This window comes from Microcaecilia unicolor, chromosome 11, assembly GCF_901765095.1.
Source record: "Microcaecilia unicolor chromosome 11, aMicUni1.1, whole genome shotgun sequence".
NCBI lineage: Eukaryota > Metazoa > Chordata > Amphibia > Gymnophiona > Siphonopidae > Microcaecilia > Microcaecilia unicolor.
In genome coordinates this window covers 33,922,080-33,936,503 of record NC_044041.1, presented here as the reverse complement: position 1 = coordinate 33,936,503, position 14,424 = coordinate 33,922,080, and the positions used below count along the sequence as shown (strand labels likewise).

Below are 14,424 nucleotides of genomic sequence, written 5' to 3'. Positions count from 1 at the left end.
CCCCCCCCCCCCCACTGGCAGGACTGTAGGTGGAGGACTCCCGCTCAGCTTAGAGGGAACAGGTATGAGGGGGTAAACGTTCAAGTGACTGATTATTGGGCATAATGACTAAAGTGTGTGAAGGTGTCGGTTATGTGATAATGAGTACTTAAGCTAGGTGCCCCCCCCCCCCTCCCGTGCTAAAATTGCTGTCAGCCTAAGAGGGCAAATAGACACCTACTTAGGCACTATTTTATAAAGACACTTAAGGGGTTCATTTTCAAAGCACTTAAACTTAGAAAGTTCCATAGGTTACTATGGAACTTTGTAACTCTAAGAGGCAGATGCACTAAAGCTAAATGAGCCTTTAATGACCCTCCAACGAGGAAAATTTGATCCGTTGCATGCATCAAAGGGCTTTTACCGAGGAAGCCAGCAGCTAACGAAAACAGAATGGAGATGAGCAATTAGTGTGAAAACCCCATTGAAACGACATGCACTAACCTTTTCCGATTGCCTTTACGCAGGAAAAGGGCAGGAAATCTAACGAGAGGTCTGGACCTCTCGTTAGGACAGCTCTGTGCCAGGAAAAATCATTAAGTGAAAAAATAAACAAACTTTGAGCCAATCCCAGCGCATTAGCAGAGCTAAAAGCGCTGTGATTGGTCCAAAGGACGTCAGAAAACACATCAAATAAAAAAAAATAAAAAAAGGATCGGGAGGGGGCAAGGGCGCTCATCAGGAGCGTCCTGTTTGGACGGCCTTGCCCCCCCCCCGAAAGAATGACGGGAGGCGGAGTTAGCTCTACAGGAACAGGAAGGGAGGGGGACCGGGGCGGCTAGCATTTTGCTTTTTCGGGGGGGGGGGAGCGGCGGAAAGTGGGGATCAGCGGGGGGGGGGGCAAGGCCGTCCATACAGGACGCTCCTGATGAGCGCCCTTGCCCCCTCCCGATCCTTTGTTTTTGGATTTTGCTGACCGGGTAGCCACGTGTATGTGTTGTGGCTTTTTTTTTTGTTTGTTTTTACGTTTGCAGCATGCGCAGAGCAGCCAGCAAAACGCTTGGCTGCTCTGCGCATGATTTAGGGGCCGATTACCGATGTGTATTGTGATTCTTTGATACATTGTACGTTTGAATACTGATCTGAGCATGTGTGACTTTTTTTTTTGGTGCATTCTTCGTTTTTTAAAAATCGTTAGGGACTTTAACGATTTTGATTTTTTTACGTTTGGTTGCTGCATCTGCCTCTAAGTGCTTTGAAAATACACTAGGTGCCTAAAAGGGGCATTTTCGAAAGAACGTTCAGGTCAGAATTGGGACATCCTCCTCATAGTGTCCAAAAAAAAAGTCCACCTCGCGTCCATTTTTGAACAGGAAAAACGTCAGGATTTCCTGTTCAAAAATATGTGAGAAGGACATTCTTGCGCTGAAAACTTCTAAAATGAACAGCCATTTTCCAAACTGAAACGTCTAAAATATACAAACCAAAATAGTAGGCACAAAAACACTTGTTTGGAATCATTTGTACAAAATGCCCACACAGACATCCCTGCAGAGCAGAGGGGAAGCCTAGTGGTTAGTGCCAGGGCCGGTCTTAGCAACTGCGGGGCCCTATGCAGACCAATCTGATGGGGCCCCATCCTAGCCCCACCCCCACCCTAGCTTAAGGGCCGGCCACCACTCCCTCTGAGCTCCAGGGCGGCCACCCCTCCCTCCGAGCTCCCAGGCCATCCCCAGCTCCAGGGCTGGGCTCCCCAGCTCCCTCCCTCCCTCTCTCCCAGCTCCAAGGCCCCCCTCCATCCCAGCTCCAAGGCCGGCTGGCTGGCCGGTCTCTCTCTCTCTCCCTCCCAACCACCAGCTCCAAGGCCCCCCTCCCTCCCCGCTCCAAGGCCTGTCTCTCTCTCCCACCCACCCACCAGCTCCAAGGCCCCCTATCCAGCTCCCACCCAGCTCCAAGGCCCCCCTCCCTCCCAGCTCTAAGGCCAGCTGGCCAGTCTCTCACTCTCTCTCTCCCTCCCACCCACCAGCTCCAAGGCCCCCCTCCCTCTGAATTTTAAGTTACCTCATCATCGACGTCAGAGCGGCCTGCAGGTAGCAGCAGCCGTGAAAAGCATGCGAGCTGCTGGGCGGCGCTTCAGGAGCTTTCCCTTACTCAGCTCTGGTCCCGACCTCAAAACGAAGGCGGGACCAGAGCTGAATGAGGGAAGGGAAAGGAAGGCTCCTGAAGCACCGCCCAGCAGCTCGCACGCTTTTCAAGGCTGCTGCTACCTGCCTACCGCTCCGACGTCGACGACGAGGTAACTTAAAATTCAGAGGGCGGGGGGATTGGAGCTTGGGTGGTCGGGGCGGGGTGACTTCAGGCGCACCGCGCAGGGCCCCCTTAAGCGCGAGTCCCTATGCTGTCGCCTCGGTCGCCTCGCCCTAAGACAGGCCCTGGTTAGTTCAGTGGACTTTAAACAACAGGACCCAGTTACAAATCCCACCTTAAATCCTTTCTATGTTATTGTGAGCCCTCCAGGAACCGATAAAAACCTACTTTACCTAAAGGTACATAAGTACATAAGTAATGCCACACTGGGAAAAGACCAAGGGTCCATCGAGCCCAGCATCCTGTCCACGACAGCGGCCAATCCAGGCCAAGGGCACCTGGCAAGCTTCCCAAACGTACAAACATTCTATACGTTATTCCTGGAATTGTGGATTTTTCCCAAGTCCATTTAGTAGCGGTTTATGGACTTGTCCTTTAGGAAACCGTCTAACCCCTTTTTAAACTCTGCCAAGCTAACCGCCTTCACCACGTTCTCCGGCAACGAATTCCAGAGTTTAATTACGCGTTGGGTGAAGAAAAAGTTTCTCCGATTTGTTTTAAATTTACTAAACTGTACTGTCATCGCATGCCCCCTAGTCCTAGTATTTTTGGAAAGCGTGAACAGACACTTCACATCCACCTGTTCCACTCCACTCATTATTTTATACCTCTATCATGTCTCCCCTCAGCCGTCTCTTCTCCAAGCTGAAAAGCCCTAGCCTCCTTAGTCTTTCTTCATAGGGAAGTCGTCCCATCCCCGCTATCATTTAGTACATCACTACAATAGCCATCACAGTTGCTGGTATCTTATAAATTCAGGTATAGTCGGTATTTCTATGTTCCAGGTGGGCTCACATACACTGTTCCCTCTAAGCTGAGTGGCTGCACATCTTTTTTTTAAAAGGGCAGCGCAGCAGTTATGAACCGCTGTGCACCAAATGTGAAGGATTGGACTCGGAGCTTGCTTAGCTCTTCTTCCATTGAAATGCTGCCTGGGATCCTGGGGATAGTAGTTTGCATAGGTCTTGGATACACCCTTTTAACTGCAGCTCCCAGAAATCAATGGGGCCAGTACAGTAGCGTGTACGAAGAGACATTTGAGCAGCTAAAGCTAACCCCATGTGCAACAGTTTTGCACACGGAGCTACCTCACTAGGAGGAGAGGGAGCAGGTGAGCTCGGCTCTGTAGTACTGTACAGCCTTTAGCAAACTTTAACCTTGCCTGAAAGCAGGGGAGAGCACTCAGAGCAGCATGGTGAGTGAGTAATAAGACATTTGATATACTTTGGCAAAAAAAATTGCCCACAAAGTGCTTCCATATACCCCTCCTGAGAGGTGAGAGCCAGGGGCGTAGCCAGACAGCAGATTTTGGGTGGGCCTAGTCAAGAAGTGGGTGGGCAACAAGTGTTCTCCTCCCCCCCCCCCCCCCCCCAATGCGATGAGGCCAGTATCAGCAGCTTAGGAAGCTTAGACTGCTGAAGTGGAAAGCAGTGTTTTCAGCACCATCAGGGGGGAGGGTCGTCAGCTGGCAGAGCTTGGGATCCCCACTAGTTAGCACTAAATATGTGCTGCTGTTGGGTGGGCCTGAGCCCGAAGTGGATGGGCCCAGGCCCACCTGTGGCTATGCCACTGGACTGAGAGCTCCCCTCTATGGAAGAACCTCCTCTCCCAAAGACCCCCACCGGGCCCCAGCCCCCAACTCAATGAGCTTCCATGATCCCTCCCCCAAAGTCCACCCACAAGCATCCATGATCCATCCGTCCCCCTTTTGAAGCCCCCATTGTTCAACATCCACTGTGCTGACCACTAGGCTACACCTTACACTTGCTTGCTACACGATGAGGAATGGCCATACCTGAAGCTGTCATACAGCCTGGTATCCACTATCATTTTCACTTCATAGGGGGTGGGACGGGGTCAGTAACCACTGGGAGATGAAGGAGGGGGGTCATGCTTTCATCCCTCCAGTGGTCAACTGCTCAATTAGGGCACCTTTTTGTACCCTGGACATGATTGAAACAGGTCCCCAGATAAAAACGTCCTTCTTTTTTGACTTGGATGTTTCTTCTCATTCCATTATCACTGAAAGATGTCCTAATTTGGGGGCTACCCTAGTCCCGCCCAAAATATGCCTTTTCAACACACCTCCTTGCTATTTGGACAAACTGGAATGTAAAACATTCAAATTCTGCCTTTCATAAAATCATGATTTGGATGTTTTTGGCAGATGGCCTTATGGCCATTTTGAGACATCCCGTCTGCTTTGAAAATGAGCAGCTATTTGTCTTTGTAAAATACCAGTGTAAATGGCAGAAATGGTACCTACCTTGCAGGTGCTCTGGAGCAGGTGTAAATGCCCATGCCTCGACTGTTCAAGTGCGCGTGTAAATTCACATATTTGTAATCTACGTGTGTACTTGTGAACTCCATCTGCACTCTGCCCAAACTCTGCCACTGAATATTGGTTGGCCATCAGACCTAGATTTTTAAACAAGCCCAATAGGCTTGTATAGGGTGATAAAATTCTAGGGGCTGACAATGACAGGGTTACCCGGGCTATGGCACCCTGTTACTTGTCCTGTTAAACATACAATTCCACAATCCATTGAGGAAAGCAGGGTTTAGTAGCCCCGGCAGTTTCCAAATGGCTCTCCGCACTACTAGCCAAGATGCCACATCTGCATCTTTCACTGCATGGTTATAGTCTCAGGGCTGAACCACTGAGACGCTACCATGGGCTACTGCTTCGGTCCATATCTACCCTTCCTAGGAAGGAAAGAGAGCAGAAATTCTGAAGGGTGCCTAAAGGCAGGAAAAATAAGCCCATCACTGTTAGTCATAGACCTCTGTGGTGTTGGAGAGCCAAGTTCAAAGTTCCTGCCTGAGACATTAGGGTTTGGCTGCACCACAGAGGTGATATTTGCATGATCCTGGGGGGAAAGGAAGGTGGCCCCCATGAATTAATTAATGTATTTGTCTGATTTATTGTTCGCCTTTCCTTGAGGGCTTCAAGGTGACCCACTAATTAAAAAATGAGTTGTCTTCAGATATCAAATATTCTTTCCTGCAGTTATTCAGAACTTGACTGGAGGTCCGTCCGTTCCCTTTATCTTTTCAATAACTCTTGGTTTCCTCATGTTATCCGTTTCAGTGGGCATTAATTCTTTTATGTATCTAACAGTAGTGTGTATTGTATGGTGCATTGAATTTCACAATAATAAGAGTACAGTCTGAGGTGGCTGCTCCCCTACTGGTTAATTGGGACATGCAAATCATACCAGAACATTCCATAACATTTATGGCAGTAATGGTGATTCACTAGAACTTAGGAACTAGTGGAGTGTGGAAATGCTAATTCGCTAGAAAACTGTCTCAAAAATGTCCACTAACCAAAAATGACTAAAATCAATTAACCGTGCAAAACGTGCTGTCAGACACATCATAATACGCCATGCAGGAAGAAAAAAGGCCTCAAAGAGCTCCAAGATAATATTCAATAACAGATCTTTATGATCTTCCCTTCATCATCGGCCAAAAAAACCTTCAAACTATATTTAGCTTCCTGCTTTATAAACAATGTAAATGTTTTTCCTGAAATTTTCTATACTTTTATAATATTATGATAGATAGCACTCGATGTGAGTACCAACGCTTCTCTTAAAAGGTGGTACTCATCAATGGACTATGTTGCCAGATAAAGTGCTCTGCTGTGCTGTCTTCACCTTCTGCCCCGAGCCGACGGCGGCCAGCGTTTCGCGCCGCTGCTTCAGGGTCTCGGTGCCAGTGCTGAAGTTAGGACAGTCACAGCTCAAGCGAACGAGTAGAGCGTTGTTCGGCTGAGCTGTGACTGTCCTAACTACTTCAGTAATGGTGATTGCCAGCCCTTAAAAGGGCAATTCTATAACTAGGTACAAGCAGTTAAACACCCCTTATGCACAGAAAACTTGCACGTCTCAGCATAAGTGCACTACATGCTATTCTCTAAGGGACCCTTTCACTAAGCAGCAGTAAGCCCGCCGCGGGCTTATCGCGTGCCAATCCGGAATTCCAGGCTACCGCAGAAGCCCGGCGGTAGTTCCCACCCCTAGCACATGCCATCTCCGGCACAACAATAATAAGTCCAATTTTGTAGTGCTGGAACATAACTGGCGGTAATTGGGCAGGCACCGTGCGCTGCCTGGTTACCACTGGGTTAGAGCGGGAGCCCTTACCGCCAACTCAATGGGTAGCGGTAAGGGCTCCCCCCCAAAATGGCTGCACGGTGTTTCACTTTCCGCATGGTCATTTCTTTTCCTCCAAAAAAAAAAACAACAACAGCCTTTTACCCATTGCGGTAAAAGGGGGCCTCGGTGTGTGTCAAACACACGTGCTGACGCTAGCGCAGGCCCCCTTTTTCCGCAGCTTAGTGAAAGGGCCCCTAAGGGAAGTGCATAAGCGCTCCATCCCCGGATTCTGTTTAGGTCACCCAGATTTGGGTACTGATCTCAGATCCACATCAAAACTAATTAGTCAATTAGGCACTAACAATCAATTAGCACCCAGTAATTAGCAGTTACATGCGGATCTGCCCTACCCTCTATTCTATAATATGAGTGCCTTAATATCATAGCATTCAACTCCAAAGAAGGCAGGTCCACAGCGGCGTACCGAGGGCAGGGCAGTGGGGGCAATTCACCCTGGGTGCATGCTGCAGGGGGGTGCAGGGAGCAGCCGCACGGCTGTTGGTTCTGCCGGTTCCCTGCTCCCTCTGCTGTTAATTCCTGTTCCGGGGCAGAGGAAACAGGGAACCGGCGGAGCCGACAACTGCGCGGCTGCTCCCAGCACCACAGGAGGTAAGAGCAATGCACCTGGGGGGGGGGGGGAGTTGAGGTGATGTGCCGGGGGACGACGACGCTGCATCCGGGAGAAATGCACAGCGGCGATCCGCCCCCAGGTGGCAGCCGACCAAGGGACACCACTGCAAGGTCATGGAAAGGGTATGAGCTGGTCAGAGGCATTCCCAGAATTTAGAATATCCAGATTTTCGCACCTAACTGCCATCAGTTGGATGCCAGCATTTAAACTAGCCTTTGGCAGGTGTGCTTGCACCCAAAGTTAGGCGTGAAATGCGGGTTAAACCATTAATCTATAAAGGATGCTCCATGCAGAATATTAGCTTAGCACAAAATATCCTGGCATCTAAATTTGGGTGCACTTTATTGAATCTAGCCCATAAATTATAACTGCCCTGGAGCCTGTACATGGGCAGAGCATGGGTAAGGCTCCCAGTTACATATTTATTTGGATTTTGCTCACACCTTTTTTCAGTAGTAGCTCAAGGTGAGTTACATTCAGATACACTGGATATTTCTCTGTCCCAGGAGGGCTCACAATCTAAGTTTGTACCTGAGGCAATGGAGGGTTAAGTGACTTGCCCAAGATCACAAGGAGCAGCAGTGGGATTTGAACTGGCCACCTCTGGATTGCAAGAGCGGTGCTCTAACCACTAGACCACTTCTCATGCTCTTACTGTGTTTACATGCCAGCAGTTATGCCAGTCAAGGACAGATGTGCCTGCTAGTGCCTAAATGTAAGTTACACTAATAACGGGTTCTGCTAATATTCTATAACGGAATCTTGGCACCAAGGCATTCACCACACTCTAGCAGGATACCTAACAGGAGGCCCCCAGTTACAGAACTGCCCCCCCCCCCCCCCCCCCAGTGCTGCAAACAATTCTGGTGTTTTAGGATTCCTGCTAACAGGAAATCTTTACGTGCGCTGAATCCAAAAACTGGGTTAAAGTCTGCAGATTTGGACACCAGAGTTGTTTTTGGCATTGAAGGTTCACAATTCACCCATACTCCCTAGTTTATCCAGCAGTAGAATTTGCAGGGATGGTAAAGATTTGCACTTGTGTTACTCAGGAGATAAGAACAACAGTGTGGTCTTTCCTGGGCACTGGGAATCCTGTGATAGAATTCAGTCAACATTTTCCATCATGAAGTTTTTCCCTAAATGATTAAGCTGCAGGCACGGAAATGTCTCATCTTGCACTTCCCATATACCAGAGCATTACTAAATATTGCATTTCCCCCCCAACTCCATCTCTTCTTTGCTCCCTGGTTACTGTTCACTGCTTCGTCGTCTTTCCACCCAGTCTATTTTTAGCTCATCAACTTCTTGGCCATACCAGTCGTGGAGTTTGGAAAAACGGACGGTCCCTAGGGAAACTGGACTTTCCAAGGTCAGTGCAGAAAGACCAGCTACACCAGCGATATTTCTGGATGGCAAGCTTCTTCGAGGAGGTACGGGTGGGGGTCTGTGCCCACCACCTGAATACCTCCTTACATTTCCTTGGTTAGTGTCTCCATCACAGCCGTTGGGAAGATGAACAGAGGTGTGAGAATTATTCCACACAGCACAACCATTTTCCTTTATGGCAGAGCCAACAAGGACAGATTTTTCATAAGACTGATGATGGGTGTCCTGAGAGAAGGTGCTTGATTTGGAGTCAGGTTTCTCTTTGGTAATGGCCGCCCCTCCTTGGAGCCTGTAGCTGGCCGCTACGTATTGCTCCATGTCTTCCACCTGCAGCTGAAGCTCCTTTATGACCAGCCTCATGTAGTCAAAGTTGGCCCTGGAGAGTGATTTCACCCAGGACTGCATTGTTGCTTCGCTCTCAGCTACCAGGATGTAAGTCCGGGATTTGGAACCTTCAAATCTAATCGTGAAGATATACTGTTCTGCGGATTCAGATGGCTCAACTGTGCAGCCTTCCATAATGATGGCACCCACCGGCTCTCTGCTGCCCTTATCCTCAAAGTAAAACAGCACGTTGCCCTTCAAAACAAACCAGCGTCTGTGGTAGGCTGTGTTGTGCTCACCCCTTTTATACAGGAATCCAGAGTTATCTGCTGGGGATTCACACGTGGCATAGTGCACCAGACTTCTCTCGTTGACTTTCATTACTACTTTAAGAAAAGAAAAACTGAGGGGGAAGAGAGAGACAAGAAAAATATATTTAAAGGGTCTTTCAGAAGTCTGATTTCATGTATTTACTAATAAAAATTTTAAAACCATTAATATGAAAAAAATTTCCATTCATAAAACAATAAAGCAAGAATCAAGAAATACAGAAAGCAATGAAAAGACAGAAAATATACATCAATTCAGACTCCGATAGCCTTGCGTAAATAATATTATGATAGTATATTTATTGTATTTTTACTGTATATAGATTATTTTATTCTGATCTACCCTGGTGATATTATATGTGGTGGAATATCATTTAAGAATAAACCATAAGAACATAAGCGTATCAAATTAAATATGAGTTATAAGAAGCCCCGGGACACTGTGTGGAGTTTCAGATTTGAAAATCGACTGGGACACTTTCTATTCTGTTCATAAGAACAAAACATGATTTTAAAAACTATCCTTGTATACTCTGCAGAACATTAACAGAAAAAAAATATAAAATGGAGTCAAATTCTAAGGAACCAATTTTCAAATAGCTTGCATAGTTGAGTAATTTTGTTGTATATATTTCATAGCTAATTTTTTTTAAACTACCCAGGTAGTTATCTTTAAAAATCAGCTCATGCAAAACGTGCATGCTGAAAGGAAGTGCCCACTTTGTTTTCACCTGCTATTTGTGTGGCTGTTGGAGGGGTGAGGAAATCTCACATAAGTGCACTATTTTGCTCCTCTAACCTAAGCACGCCCCATTTTAATAAAATCCAGCCATGGGACGTTGCATGCCATGGAAGCCTGCTCATAATTTTTCAGGATACAGGATGGAAGTTTTCAGGCAGGACTATTTACTAGGGTAAATTAGTTTGAAAATTGCCCTATAAGTAGATGAATAAAACTCTTAACGGTAAGAAATGGGAAGTATTTAAGCAAGAAAAAAATGTCCCTAGCCTGCCGTAAACCATTAAACCAAAGGAATTGTGGTTTCTATAAAGCAAAATAAAAGAACCTAAGAAAAGGCAAACCTGCAGTGTTGACTGTGAATAATGCAGGGTACGGGCTGACTTCTAAACAAGAGGCCTGTGTGGTATCAAATGCTCCTGGGCCACTGAAAGGTGACACAAACAGCAATGAATCCAACTGCTAGTAAAAACAAGGAAAAGAACTTGGAAACTAGGTGACAAGTGAAAAGACTGCAGGTTATGCTCGCGCTCTCTCTCTCTTACCCCCTCCCCCTCACAGTTTCTCTCCCACTGCATTTGGGCCTCCCTCTGAAGTTTATTTATTCCCTCTGGTTGTGCTGCTCCCTTCTAAAAGTTATAAACTACAGGTAGGGATTTTTCATCCTGGGTGACATGTGTCTAGTATGGGACAAATTCAAGAAAGTGTACCAAAAATTTGGGGTGAAAAATATGGACACTAAGGGCCAGATTCTATATTTGGTGCTTAAAAAATCCGCATGGAAAACATTTCCAAACTAAGCGTTTTCTATAGGCGGCGCCTAGATTTAGGCACGATATATAGAATATGCTTAGTCGATATCCCAGTGCCTATAACTACGTGCCTCCATTTACACCAACGAAAACAAGGCACACATTTAGGCAAAGAGGGTCATATTCTATAAATACATGTGTAAATTTTGGAACACCTATGAAACGCCCATTTCCCCTCCCATAACCACACCCCTTTTTGCCTGAGCATATTAGAATTTAGGCGCGCTGCATTACAGAATACCAGCGGCGTACCAAGGGCGGGGCGGTGGGGACGGTCCACCCCGGGTGCACGCCGCTGGAGGGGTGCAGAGAGCAGCCGCGCGCCTGTCGGCTCCACTGGTTCCCTGCTCCCTCTGCCCCAGAACAGGTTGCTTCCTGTTCCGGGGCAGAGGAAGCAGGGAGCCAGCGGAGCCGAGAGCCGCATGGCTGCTCCCAGCAGCTAAGAATGCACCCAGGAGGGGGCTTGATGCACCAGGGGGGGTGTCATTGCAGGGGGGGGTGTCATTCTGGACCCGGGGGGGAGCGCATCGGCGATCCGCCCCCGGGTGGCAGCCGACCTAGGATCGTCACTGCTTGTTAAGTGCTGTTAAATATGCTGATTGGCTTGTTAAGACAATGAAGTTACGTGCGTTGTTATAGAATACGCTTTGACCTTATATAGAATCCACAAAAAATATATAAGGTAACTACTGTCACTCCTCAATAGGAAAATGAAAAAAATAAGGGGCCCTGATTACTAAGGTGCATTAGTGTTTTTAGCGTGCATACACTTAGCGTGTGCGTTAACCATGTAGGCACCTATAGGGATATTGTAGGCACGTACATGATTAACATGTGTTAAAAACATTAATGCACCTATAACGCTGCTTAGTAAACAGGGCCCAAAGGGAGTAACGTACCTGAACAACAGTGGTGAGAAACGTAAAGCTATATCACCAAAAAAGCCCAACAAAACTTACATTATTTAATTTATTTGATTTTTAATTTGAATTGCTTTTGTATACATTTTCTAATTCAGACACAACCTGATACTCGTTTAATGAATATAAATCGATATCCACACTCACAAGTAGTTTTGTCTCTGTATTGTTTGTAGGGAACAGAGGAAAAGACTTCAGATACCCGGTAACCACTTTTTGTATTTTAAATAGTGGACCGCGCTGCTTAGCACTTACTTGTGAAATAGATTTTTTTTCTTTTGTAAGGTTGCTAGCGAGCATCGTCATGAGTCAAAAACCTCACCCTTTGTATTCTTTTTTCTTTAATTTTTCATATATAATACTATTTGTACTTTAATTCTTTAGAGATGAATAAACACTTAGCTGCTGTTGCACTTGAACTAGTGGGTACGCCCAACAGCGAGCTCCCGTTTCACTTGATGCTTCGTAAGGAGCGGAACCCTTAGTTTCTTACAACACCCTGACTCCTCCACCACCCTTTCTGTGAAATAATACTTCCTTAGGTTACTCCTAAGCCTATTCCCTCTTAACTTTGTCATATGCCCCCTAATTCCAGAGCTCTCCTTCATTTGAAAAAGGCTCTCCTCCTGTAAATAAATGCCCTTGAGATATTTAAACGTTTCTATCATGTCTCCTCTCTCCCTCCTCTTTTCCAGCGTATACATGTTGAGGTTCATAAGCCTGTCCCTATAATTTTTGCTTTCAAGACCACTTACTAAATTCGTAGCCGCCCTCTGGACCGACTCCATCCTGTTTATATCATTCCGTAGGTGCGGTCTCCAGAACTGCACGCAGTACTCCAAATGAGGCCTCACCAGAGACTTATACAACAGCACTATCACCTCGTTTTTCCTGCTGGTCATGCCTCTCTTTATGCACCCAAGCATCCTTCTGGCTTTGGCCGTCGCTTTTTCTACCTGTTTGAAAGCTTTAAGGTCGTCCGACACAATCACCCCCAAGTCCCACTCTTCCTTTACCCACTGAAGCACTACACCCTCTATACTTACATTTACAATTGTAAGACACGCCCCTGATCCCCCATGTACATGCCCCTTGGCGGATTTCTTCTCGCTACTACTTGAGATTCTAGATGGAATGTTGCTACTATTGGAGATTCTACATGGATTGTTGCTACTATTGAGATTCTGTTGCTACTATTTGAGATTCTACATGGAATGTTAATGTTGCTATTCCACTAGCAACATTCCATGTAGAAGCCTGCCCTTGCAGATCAGCAACGCGGCCACACAGGCTTCTGTTTCTGTGAGTCTGACGTCCTGTCACAGAAACAGAAGCCTACGTGGCCGCATTGCTGATCTGCAAGGACAGGCTTCTACATAGAATGTTGCTAGTGGAGGAGTATCCTAGTGGTTAGTGCAGTGGATTTTGATCCTGGGGAACTGAGTTCAATTCCCACTGCAGCTCCTTGTGACTCTGGGCAAGTCACTTAACCCTCCATTGCCCCTGGTACAAAATAAGTACCTGAATATATGTAAACCACTTTAAATGTAGTTGCAAAAAAAAAAAAACCTCAGAAAGGTGGTATATCAAGTGCCATTTCCCTTCCCCCCTATAATCCCACACCCAGCCAGCCCTATGTGTTTTCCCTTTTCTTTCCTACCATACTTGAATTGTTGTATTGCCTCCTGGAGATTTGTTATAGATGTTATACAACAGGGTCATCTGAGGGTATTCAGAAAGATTTGACAAAAAAAGAATTCTTCTCTCTTCACTCCCCCCCCCCCCCCCCGAGATACCTGCTGCTGTTGAACTTTTGCTGTGCTCCTTTTGACCCCCCCCCCCCCCCCCCCCCCCCCCCCCACTGTGAGCATATGCCCTACCTGTGACATTGGGATCACAGACAGACAGGAAAACCAAATAAATAAGTGTTTTTTTTTATTGTATAAAACAGGCTAAAAACTTTTCAAAGGAAGTAAGTAAGTCTTCAAACAGCTGGTGATCAATTTAATATTGAATTGCTCTACAAATTGTAATTATTACCAAATTTACCATTACTTAGCTCTTACTGTGCTAGAAAAGATGCATTAAATAGACTGAAATAATAACATGTAAAGTTCAATTTACCATGGATCTCACAGAGAGAAAATATCACTTTCTTACCTCTTACAGAGTTAATAAAGAATCCAGCTGTTCTGTAACAAGTTCAGGTTTTTGAATTTCTCTTTATTCCATATTACTTCCAGGCTCTAATAATTCCTGCTGTCTTCCTTGCCTTGGCAAGGAATTTATGTATGTTTTCCTAATTATTGCACTGCTGATCCTGCTACTTCACGCTGCCCTCCAGTGGAAGGAATGTACTGTCCTCAAAGCACCCAACCCACCCACCCTGAACAGTCCTTTGCTGTTAACCTGTTCTATGCCAGATCTAAACAGAAGCGCTGGCTCTCTAGATTGTTACTAATATTCTGTGTCTAGAACATTTCCCTTTAGAAATAAGGAACAAGCCTTTACCTTATATAGAACACCTGGGCGTCAGATGTAAGGATCCAGAAAATAAAATGCAAAGATTAAAATAAATAAATAGATAAAGCAAAAACCCTTCATGTTTATTTCCTTAGTACACTTTTGGAGGGTAACTTCCAAAGCGTAAACTCTACTTTACTCATGGAAACGGACTTTTATCATATTGTTTGTCTTTTGTGCAAGTGAAGATTTGCATGTAGAGTCTGTATATGTGTAATTTTACTCATTGTTCGAGGAGAAATCCTGAT

The 14,424-nt window shown here is 46.1% G+C and overlaps 1 protein-coding gene across 1 annotated transcript; it reads right to left on the bottom strand.

The window, feature by feature from the left end:
• Window positions 1-8,391: 8,391 nt before the first annotated feature.
• PHETA1 (PH domain containing endocytic trafficking adaptor 1) lies at window positions 8,392-9,234 on the bottom strand. The gene has a single exon (XM_030218299.1). It carries the CDS (start codon window positions 9,232-9,234, stop codon window positions 8,392-8,394), a length of 843 nt encoding a protein of 280 aa, XP_030074159.1.
• Window positions 9,235-14,424: the final 5,190 nt, after the last annotated feature.